The sequence below is a fragment of the Glycine max genome, chromosome 12 (assembly GCF_000004515.6).
Source record: "Glycine max cultivar Williams 82 chromosome 12, Glycine_max_v4.0, whole genome shotgun sequence".
Taxonomy (NCBI): Eukaryota; Viridiplantae; Streptophyta; class Magnoliopsida; order Fabales; family Fabaceae; genus Glycine; species Glycine max.
This window is the reverse complement of record NC_038248.2, coordinates 3,995,357-4,007,292: the sequence shown is the minus strand read 5'-3', so window position 1 is coordinate 4,007,292 and position 11,936 is coordinate 3,995,357. Positions and strand designations below refer to the sequence as shown.

Below are 11,936 nucleotides of genomic sequence, written 5' to 3'. Positions count from 1 at the left end.
CAACTAATTTAACGTTCAAATTCTAAAACATCAAATAAATTATGTTAGCAGATGATGTATGCTTGCAGCTCCTAATGAAAATTAATCATGTTTTTTATGTAGATTATTTGATACCAATATTATAAATAAAAAACTTTACCAATTAATAATTTAATTTTTTAAAAGTAATATTGGAAAATATATATTTACAATTTATTAAATCCCTTAATTATTTAAATTAATGTGCTTCAGAGTGTTGGATCATAAACATAAACATGACCTTAAACTAAATATATAATTTAAGTTTTATCCTTAAAAATAATATATTTAGCCACATCTAACTTGTGCAAATTCTAGAGCAAAACTGCTGCACCTGACCCGAGTGTATGATACTGCTATCCAAACTCAAAAAAAAAATGTTGATTTCAACCTGAGGGATAAGGAAGAAATTATTATAATGTTTGAAGAATAAGTGATATTCATTAAAATTAAAATTATTTATATAAAGGTCAAAAGACGGAATTAAGAATTGAATTAGCATAATTTGTTTATTTATTACTAAAAAAAGGCAAAATAAACACCCATCCTTTTAGCGCTGGAAAATGAAATGATAGTTTAATGATTTCATTTTTGTAGGGCAATTGAATTTGATGATGATGATGTGAATGAGAGAGAGAGAGAGAGGTGTTGTGCAGTGGTGGAAGAGTGAGGCAGGCAATGAAGTCATTTCACCTCGTATACTTGCCATTTTATCAGAACCTACCTTTACTTCTAAAAATATAGGATTAACTTGTGTTCTTTCTCCCTTCGGAAGCCCCCCTCTGCCACGTTCATCTCCCATTTGGTGGTTCCTTCCAAAAATTGAGGGCATTCTAGTAAAACTCTAACACAACACACACACCAAATCTGAGAGCTGGATTTATGTCTCTGTTTACTTCTCATTGGCTGCACCTCTTCACAAACTAGATGGAATGTTATTTTATAATCCTTCTCCATCTTTTCTCTTGAGCCTTCCTTCCCACACCAATCTTCTCCACCACTTCACACAACCTTAAATCCAACCCAAAACCAAAAGAAACACACACACTCAGAAACACCAAGAGAAGGTACTTGTTTTTTTTTCTTTTCTTTTCTTTTCTCTGTTCTGTTCTGTCACAACTTAGTACTTCACATCCTTTGCTTTGTTATCTTCTTCACATGTTGCTTTTGTTGCTTGTCTTGTCCTTTGAGCTGAGTGATGATTGATTCCCTTTCAGTAGCAGAAAGATGGGTTGCCGTTAGTTTCTATGACTTTCGATGTTATGTATGTGTGAGTGTGATAGAAAGTTAGAAACTACAACAACTCATGTTTTTCTTTTAAACCTTTTTATTTGGTATGTTTTTCTTCTTCTTCCTAGCTAGTTAATTTGATCTCTTCCTGATTCTGAGGCAACCCAATTCACAGTTGCAAGTTAAATTATTAATCATCTAGATTTGGGGTGTGCTTGTTTAGTCTTAGATCTCTGGAATTGATATGCTGAAGGCTTGGACAAAGAATTTTATTTTTTTCAGGATTCCGAGAAGTTGGTGTGATCTGATGCTAGTGTTTCGAAGATAATCTGAGAAGAACAAAAAGAGAAAAAAGTTTGATTGTTTTCTTTTTCCAATGGAGTCAGATCTTCGGCAGCACCCTCCCATGTTTTTGGATCACCACCACCACCAGCAGCAGATGAATTCTGGGTTGACACGGTACCGATCGGCGCCAAGTTCGTATTTTTCGAGCATCATTGACCGTGAGTTCTACGAACACGTTTTCAATCGACCCTCTAGCCCCGAAACAGAGCGAATGTTGACACGCTTTGTGGATAGTCTTGGTGGAGGTGATGCTGCTGATGCTGATGCAGAGGACTCACTTGCTAATACTCAGAATCCCCCAACAACTGTTGTTGCGGTTAAGGAAGAGGTTAATCATCAACCTCAGGATGTGACATCCATGAATAATGAACCACTTGTTCTCCAACAACAACAGCAGCAACAAAGTAATAATATGAATAATTATGGCTCTTCTGGTACTCAGAATTTTTACCAAAGCACTGGACGACCACCTTTGCCAAACCAGATGAAAACTGGTCGTGGAAGTAGTTCCAGTCTTATCAGACATGGTAGCTCACCTGCTGGATTGTTTTCAAACATTAACATTGATACTGGTATGTCTAATTTCTTTTCTTTTCCTTTTTTGGTATTTTTTTTTTAATTTCACTTTTTCCCTCTTTCCATTAAAAAAATGTCACCTTTTTAATTTTCAGGGAGATTTTATTGTTTCCATCCCGATTTTCTTGTATTTTCTTCTTTTTAAACCCCTACGCGCACACGCAAAGGAAAAAAAAAATCTTCTCGGAAAAATAACAACATTAATTCTTGCCTGTTCAGGTAGCATAAACATAAAATATCTTCAAATTTGTTAGTATTCTAGAGAAATTTTGCTGTTAGAGGAGCAACTGGTGGATAAAAAAGGACAAGAAAAAAAATATCAGGATTTGATTTTTCTAAATTGATGGATTTTCGTTATAGAGCACACTAAGGAATTATAGCTATTAAAGAATCCATCGTTAAAAATGTAAAAAAAAAAAGTGCATGCAAGTGTATAATAAACTGTCATTTTTTTTGTATGTAAGAACATAATGAATCTCCATATTTCTCTAACTCATTTTATCTACTGGTTTTCTATTAATAATTATAACTTCTTATTTTATTCTCTAGAGTGAATTACTTAAAAGGAGTTAAATCCTACTACAACAATATGGCTATGGTCTTTTGTAGAATTTGGTGGGAATCCTTATCATATGAAGAGGTTGGTTGGTTGAACTAAACATGGGAACAGTTTTTTTTTTTTTAATCAGACAAATGTTAATTGTTAGCGAGGATCGAATTCGCGATAGAACCCGTAATCTTTTCCCTTCCATTCTTTCTTTATCACCCAACCAACCTTATATCTCTCCACTAAACAACACGGGAACAGTGATCGATATTTCCTGGTTTAGACTTCATATTTATGCGAATCTTCATTTTTCTTACTGCATGAATAGGTTGTCATAATGACGCTATGCAAGCTTGATTGGCAGGCTATGCTGCTGTTAGAGGCATGGGAACTATGGGAGCTGCTGCTGCTAATAACACCACCGAGGAAGCAAACTTTTCACCCGCAACAAGGATGAAGAATGCAACAAACTTCTCTTCAGGACTAATGTCATCAAGGCCTGGAATTGGAAACAAGAGCAACACACAGAACAATGCAGAAAATGAAGGGTTTGCTGAAAGCCAGGGCAATGAATTTATCCCTGCAGGTTTCCCCGTTGGTCCGTGGGATGATTCTGCAATCATGTCTGACAATATGACAGGTCTGAAGAGATTTAGAGATGAAGATGTGAAACCATTTTCTGGTTTAAATGCACCTGAAAGTCAGGTAGAGTACCACTGGACCAAGGTGATATATTTGGTGTGTAATTTTGAACTGCAATGTCAGTGACATGCTTGCTTTTGTTGCATTGTTCAGAATGAAACTGGAGGCCAACAACCTTCTTCTTCTGCTTTGGCTCATCAATTGAGTTTGCCAAACACTTCTGCAGAAATGGCAGCCATTGAGAAGTTTCTTCAGCTCTCGGATTCTGTTCCTTGCAAAATTCGTGCCAAGCGGGGCTGTGCCACTCACCCTAGAAGCATTGCAGAGAGGGTATGGTTTGTTCTCTCATGTTATGCGTGTTTGATTGGGATTGTTTTTGGAGATAGTATTGCTTATTTAAAAAAAAAAACTATTATTTCTCTAAAATAAGTTGAATTCAAAGACACACACCTAATTTTTGTCATGTTATAAGAAAGAAAGATACAAAGACGTTATAATAGGACCCACCGTAATTTGTCTAGGCTCCATCAATACTTTCTCTCTCTCATGTAACAAGACATTGTCCTGTTACTGAAATTATTTCCTTTTATTTTTCACTTGTACTTGGTTTCTTGATTCTAAAATAGGCAGCCGAATTTTTCTTGATAATTTTTTCATGACTTGGAAAGGACCAAATATTTTACATTGTTGAGTATTTAATCCACGCCTTGGCATAATTGGGCAAATTGCAAATTATTGGCATCTAATAAGGTGAAACTGGGTTGTTTAATAGTTATCTTTGTGTCAACTTCCCTTCAGGTTAGAAGAACTAAAATTAGTGAGCGAATGAGGAAGCTACAAGATCTGGTCCCCAACATGGATAAGGTAATTACGTTTTTGACTTGTTGCACACTAGCACACACATACGTCACCTTTTATGTGAGAAAAATTGTGGAGGAGGCCTTGACACACCAACGTTGTTTTCCTCTCTTTGCAGCAAACAAACACAGCAGACATGTTGGACTTGGCTGTTGAGTACATTAAAGACCTTCAAAACCAAGTTGAGGTATGTTACAAACTGACCTCTCTCACTCACTCCTCTGTCTTACACCAGGTGCACAAGTTTCAAAAAAAAAAGATTTTGTTAGAAAACAAAACAGAAAAATCATTTATTACTTTTATTTTAGCACCTCCTGCATAATATTGGGAGATGGAAGTTAATAACGCAGACAAAACCTAGATACAGTTCCTTAAATACTTAGTTCTCTAATTAAAATTGATGTTTCACATTAGTAATTAATTATTATATATAAAGAAAATAAGATATTTTGGTATGTATATTTTTATATTTATTTAATTCTTATAACTACATTCATGACTTAGTATTTTATTCCTATAATTATCTTCACAAACCATTTAATAATTTTTATTATCTTTCTTTTTATTTAAAAAATATGAAAAAACAGTTAGGCGCTTCACTTATTTATATAATAAAGATTGCATTAAACATGAGATCATAGATTAATAAGGTGAAACACTAATTTTGATAGGAGAATTATAAAAAAAAAAAAAAGAATCTTATAAATGAATCTAAGTTCTGTCCTAATAGTATATGCCATGATGCCATAATGAATTATAGACTCATTTTCTTACTACATATGTTTGTATATAATTGGTTACAGGCACTTTCGGACAATCGGGCAAAGTGTACGTGTTTACACAAGAAGCAGCAATAACGGAAAAGGAGGAGGGTACCCGCGTCATTCCCTGTACAGCTTAGTAATAATTTGGTCTAGAAACTAGCGCACCTTTCCGATAATTATCTAGCTACATCACTTCTTCTGCGCTTGTTTGGGAGTGTGGTGGCAAAAGTTGAGTTTATATATGATCGATCAATATTTGATGCCCACATATTCAAGGCATGGTGTACAAAATTTTCTGATATGTAAGTCTATTTGCCTTTACTCTTAGGGGCCCCCATTTACGGGGATGATGGAGGATGGGGTGAGTTGGAAAATTGAAATTTTCATTTTTGCATCTTCAAGGTTCAGCCATAACGTTAAAAAAAAGAGAGAGAGAGAGAGAGAATGTTATGTATGGGTTTGGTTTCACATTCAAGGACATGGGAAACATGGGGGGACCGAAGCCAACATAGTTTTGTTGGTTATATATATACTTGGATGCCTATTGAGTAGTGTGTGTTTGTACTTTTATTTTTTTTCTTTTTTTTTATTTTTGTTATGATTTTAATGCGAAGTAGTTGTCATTAAAAGTATGACACATTTGAATACATATGAGTATTTTTTTTTATAAAATTTATTTTATATTCAAGAGTCAATTAAATTTAAATCTTAAATTACTTGATTAAAAGATATAAAAATTATTAGTTGTGTTAAGCATATGAATGATATGAATCTTAAAAGAGTGTCTCATAGAGCCAATTTGGTGGTGGTTATCTTACTCCGTACCCTTGTCTAAATGGTGGCTTTGCTTTGTGTTCCTCTTTCCAGGGACGCTAGCTATCAATGTATCACCAATTTGGATTCGACTATTTTGGTTTTGCAATTCAATATGACGAGGATTCTTTGTCTGTTTAATCTCTAAAAGACTAATAAAACTAATTTGTTTTTCCATTCATCTTCTTTGTCTTTAATCATTTACTCCTTCAGCTACCTCGTCCTCTCTCTCCCTTCATCGCCATCACAATAATAATAATAATGAACATTTTGAAGAAAATAATTTGGTTTCGGCCTTTGGGAGTTGATCTGCTTTTGAGAGAGAAAGAGCACATGTATGACACAGCTGTATAGGCAATGGATGAGTCACTATCCCTATAATGGGCCAATTGTGTGGATCCAAATCCATTTTAGTGAAGCCCATGTCATAAATGATGTCACAAAGCAAATGTTGCCCTAAACGCTAAGGATATGTGTGGATTGTTTTGGATGGTACACGCTGCAATATGGTTAGTTGTCAACAATGACCAGAAGAACAAAGAGTACTCACACTATTCACAGGACCACTAGACACAAACTATCATTTAGACAATCACTACCCTAGAAATTACGATCCCCAAGATTGGCATGTCTTGAAAATAATAAGCCTGTGCTTTATAAGATTGGGTTATATTTCATGATTAAGTTAAGTAATTAGCCTGCTTTATAAGATCTTTTGATTTAAATTAAAACGTGTTATTTTAATGATTTAATTTATTTTAAAAATATGACATAAATATTTGTGTATTTTGTTTAAATAAGGATTGGTCCGGTTGTGGCTCATTTATTAGTTGGGTGGGTTAAGTGTGATAAAATATTGAATGAATTATAATATCAGCTAGGTTTGAGTTAGGTTAAAATCGTGAGCTGCCAAATAAACAGTGTTGCTACTTGCTAGAAATAGAAAGGAGAAAAACAAATGGCATTGGCAGCAAGCGAGGCTCACGGAGCGAGGAAGGGACAACACAATACAATTACAATCTGCTGCTGGAGGGATTTGCATCAACTTTTCGTCTCTGTGGGGACCTGTTACTAGCAGCTATAGCTACGTGCATTGTTGTTCGTCTCTTTCAACTTTTTGTTTTGTAGTGAAAATAAATAGAGGAGAAATAATTAGAAGAAAGAAAAATAAACGTAGATTTTAAATTATCTAAATTGAAAAAAATAAAAAGGAGAATGAAGATAAAGAAAAGTCAAGTTATTCCTCTACTTATTTAATTGGATGAACGGGAGAATAAAAAATATAATTGTATTAAATGTTTTTTTTTATCTTTATGATATAGTAACATAAAATTAAAATAAATAATACTTGGTAAGGCAAATCGTTTCTTTTCTCATCATTTTTTCCTTAGATTGGAGAGATCAACGGGGTTGATGCTCCCTTCCCTTCAGGAAAACAACAAACAAGAGTACGGGTATTTTTTGATACAGGACAACGAATATGAATTGACTTAAATCGATCTGAACAGTTTGAGTTAGGTTATGTATTTAATGATCAAAATCGAATCAAACCAATCAAAATCATTCATATATAGATTGGATCATGAGTTTAAATTTATAGATCTAATCAAAACAGAACTGAGTCGATCAAAACCAATCAATTTTTTTTAGAATTATTTGTTTTAACTTTAAATATGGCTAATACTCGGATTCTGAGTATTGATACTATTAGTATTGAAACTTCTCAATATATTACTTTTAGGTATAATTTTTTTTGTTTAACCTTTTTTCATATTTATTTGTTCTGACATGTTTATAATATTAATGAATCATATTTTGTTCATTTGTTTCAGCAAATCTGGTTGTAACAAAATTGATTGTAGGAAATTTGATTGCAGCAAAGCTTGTTGTTAGGAATTAGTTTGTAGGAAATAATTGTGATTTATACTATCATAATAAATCTCGTTGAAGAATATTTTGTTTTAATTCGTATTTATCTATTTTAGAATATTACATTAATGATATTGAATGAATCAATTTTATTACTTTTAGACATGTGATAATATTGTGTTAATTGTATTATATATTTGGATGAATCTTGATATAAAATAATAGTTTTAAGGAAAAAACCAAATTTAAATGAATAATCCGTTAATCTGAATCAAATCAAATCATTTATCAATGGATGAGGTTGTATTGGGTTTCAAAAATAAAATTATGAAACCCGAATGGAACCAATCAAATTTGATTGAATTGAATCCTGAATTTGATCAAAATCGACCAAATCAGTCCACGTGTGTTGTTATGTAAAATGCCTTCTTATGTTAGACAAGATATTTTTTTAATGTATTAAATACTATATTTTTATCAAATTATTTTTTTTAATTTGTGACTTACAGAACAACGCATTTTATGTGAATCTGGATAATGGGATTTCCGCATTATATATATATATATATATATATATATATATATATATATATAATTTTCTTAAATATCAAGAAAACACGTGAAATTTACACTTTTTCTTTTCTTTTCTTAAAAGAGTGTCTCAAAGAGCCAATTTGCATCTGCCCAGTGCACAGTGATTTCTCATGTATTCTTGAAGCTTTTTGTGTGTGCAAGGTCCAATTATTGGACCAACACATTGGCTTATTTTCCTATGTCTGGGCCTAACTTTCTAAAAAGGGGTCTAAACTTAACAAAGTAGTATTTGTCAATATCTTTTTGCACACTGAATTATATAACCAATAAAGTATCCTAGCTTTCCCCTGCAGATGAAGATTATATTAAATATTGACATAGAAATATGAAGAAAAGTAACAAACAAAATGATGTAATTAACAATAAATAACTAGAAGTCGGCTCAAGCGGCCTTTAACAGTTTCAATTTAATCATTATTATAAGTTAAATTGATCAATCTACTTTTGGAGAAATTTTAAAAATAATTTTATTATTTAAAGACTATAAATGATCAATCAAAGCTTTGAAGAAATTGGATAGATATACCAATGTCTATTAGTCTAAATATTATGGAATTTGTTTTTTCTTAAATAAAATTTTAAATTTGAATTTTGTATAAGAAAGAAATGGGTGCTAGCCGCTAGGAGGATTTTATAGCGAGTCCACCCAGTGGATCTTAGATGAGTCAAGGTCCAAGCTCCAAAGTGACTTCTAGATACTGAATGTGCAACACAGAAAAAAGGCACTAGATAGACTATATATATATGCGATAAAAAAAAATATCAGAATTATTATTGGGTAAAAAGATGACCTCAGAAACAAATTGGAACTAGAAAGTTGCTCAGATTCCCCCTATAAGCTTATCTCAGAGTCATAGACTTACATGTTTGTTGACATATCAAATGTCATGCTAAAGTCCCTTAGGATGAAGGTTTTTCATAAATAGGAATTGAAAATAATATCAACAAAATTTATAACACATAGATATCTTTTTAATCAATTAAGAATAATCCTCAAAAGGTGGCTATAGCATAATCACGAGTTTGCACTAGAGCCATAGCACAGCAACAGGTTGCATTGCTGACTTAGATAAGTCTTTATTAGTTATTTTGGTTAATGTCAAGTATCCGACACATTCTAACTAATGCCAATGAACCCAACTATGCCGATAGTAAAATAATTTTATTTTTAGTCTTAATGCGTGCTGATATCATTGAACCAATGCTCAAGCTATTCCCAGAAAATTGTTGGAAGGTTTAGATAACCGCTTGAGTTGCTCTTCAGAAAGATGGTTTGACAAGGTAGGTAGTACTTTTACTTTATCACTTTAACGGGGAGATGAAGGCTTTCACACGAATTTTTCTATGATCAAGAGTTGTTTTATTTAAATTTATTTTGAATTCCAAAACACAATTCATTTTGGGGCTTGCTAATTTTCTTGACAAGCATATTTCATTGTTGACTTCGATAATTTAGTTAATAGTAAAAGATTTGATATTCGTCATAAAAAAGAAATTAATATTCATGCACCTATTTAATTAGTGTTTGATACGCTTAATCATATAGTATTTTTTATGAAATTATAATGAAATGAAACGTAGAAAAATAAGATGATCACATTTGACATTTAATTTGCAGTTTAGTAACTTTTTAATCTTATAAATGGTTAGTATACTCATGTATTATTCAATTGATCATTACTAAAATAATTTTTAATCAAATTTTATTTATCTTTCAGCCAAATGAACTGAAGGATTAAGACAAAAAAATCATGTATTGTTTAACACATGAAATATAATACTTAATGAAGTCAAATTTAATTTAAATCATCTATTTTTTTATTAACTTTTTCTAGAATTGGTATATATAACTAAAAACAAAACAAAATAAGTAAAATATTATAATCAAAATATATTTATATTAAAAAGTATTAAACTAAAGTGTACTTTTTATACAATAATATAGTTAGTCGCATGCCTTTATATAGAATATTCAATAACTTTATAGTATTTTTTACTTTATCATTCAAATATTAATGAATACGTATATGGATATTAATATCCTTTTGTGTAAAATATTCATGCTTGTTTAGTATATTTTCACTCTAGCTTATATTTTATTCATACATATTGTCATGACCTAAATATTCACGTAAAAATTTTATTTTTATATTATGTAAGCATTTACCTCTAAATCTTAATATATGTTTTCATGTAAACATTTTAATTTATGTAAAGTACATTTAATCTTGTAATTAAGCTATATTTTAATAAGCTTTCTTGTATAGTTTGTATTTTCATGAGATATATATAAATATTCACCAAATGAAATCACTTAAATATTAATACACTTTCATATAAACATTTGTCTCTATAGTATAATTATGTAATGTTTTATCCCCTTATAATCTACCAATAAGAAAAAACATGTATTAAGTAATTTTAAAAAGTCTAAAATTAAAATTAATGTTAAAAAATCATTTTTATTAACTATTTTTCTAAGTTTGTTATAACTAAACGAAGAAATGTGAGTAAACTACATACAATACAAATTTATATTAAGAAACTATACTACTAAAGTGTAATTTTTACCTTAACATGCATTGTGAAATTGTAGATTTATACTTTTCTTGAATACATTGTTACTATGGTTAGTAAGGAATCCCTTCTAATGGAGAGTTTACTTTCTTGTATTAATCCACATGCTAGAGATAGATTGTACGCTATATGCATGTGTGTGTGACACGCCTTACTGTTGGTGGAAGAAGGTAGGTTAAGGGTGTGGCATAATGACATCGTGTCAAACAGGAGCTCACAAGTAGATATTTTAAAATTCATCCTATGAAAAAAAGTTGCATGTATCCATGGTATTCTTGTTAAAATACTTTAATTTTATGATATGGATATGTACATTAAATTATTCAACCTGTTTTCTGTTTTTTATAACTTTGGAAATGCCGGGAAGTTTGATGACACAATTGATGGGAGGTGATCAAGACACAAATTGTTTTTAATTAAAAGAAATGTTGAACAATGTACAAAAAAGAGAAGATCTCTCATTTGTTATGTCTAATCTTTGCTTATTAAAACACTTATCATAATGTTCTCGAACAACACATGACTTGGAAGGACGCCGTGTATAGCAAGTGGGCTTAACTAACCTGCGTTCACACAAAATAAAAAAAATTAAATTTTACAACTCTAAAAATTTAACCCATTTTCAAAATAATTGTGAATTGTCTAAAAAAAACATTGATTAGTGTCAAATCTATATTAGTGTCAATTATGAATTGTCTAAAATAAATATTATTAAACCATCTTACAAATAATTGTGAAATTTATAAATGCTCATAAACACAGAGTGTAATAAATCAATTTCTAGTTATATATTTTGTTTATAACTTCTTTTAAGTACTTAGTAAATGAAATTATCTATTTTATTCAAAGCAATATTTAAAGTACAAATAATATTTAAATCAATTTAATTTTTTTATGAAATATATATAGAGATTGTTGGTTTTTTTTAACGTATAGAAATTGTTGGTTTTATTCCAATGACAAAAAAAGCATAGCATTAGATTAATTAAGTAAAGAAATTCAAATTTACACCTGGAAATAAGAATTGGTTCAAGGTGGCAACTGAAGTAGGGCGCAACAACGATTAGTGTCAAATCTATATTAGTGTCAATTATGAATTGTCT

The 11,936-nt window shown here is 31.0% G+C and overlaps 1 protein-coding gene across 3 annotated transcripts; it reads left to right on the top strand.

Moving 5' to 3' along the window:
- Window positions 1-596: 596 nt before the first annotated feature.
- On the top strand, window positions 597-5,531 carry LOC100803833 (transcription factor bHLH122). Of its 3 annotated transcripts, none has more exons than XM_006592104.4 (7): window positions 597-1,085; window positions 1,514-2,165; window positions 3,081-3,421; window positions 3,512-3,688; window positions 4,157-4,222; window positions 4,335-4,403; window positions 5,020-5,531. In XM_006592104.4, exons 2-7 carry the CDS (start codon window positions 1,625-1,627, stop codon window positions 5,071-5,073), a joined length of 1,248 nt encoding a protein of 415 aa, XP_006592167.1. In that variant the 5' UTR covers window positions 597-1,085; window positions 1,514-1,624; the 3' UTR covers window positions 5,074-5,531. The 3 variants fall into 3 exon arrangements, with proteins under 3 accessions (XP_006592167.1, XP_003540708.1, XP_040863324.1); XM_003540660.5 differs by having other exon boundaries at window positions 602-1,085; window positions 1,531-2,165; XM_041007390.1 differs by having other exon boundaries at window positions 630-1,085; window positions 1,236-2,165.
- Window positions 5,532-11,936: the final 6,405 nt, after the last annotated feature.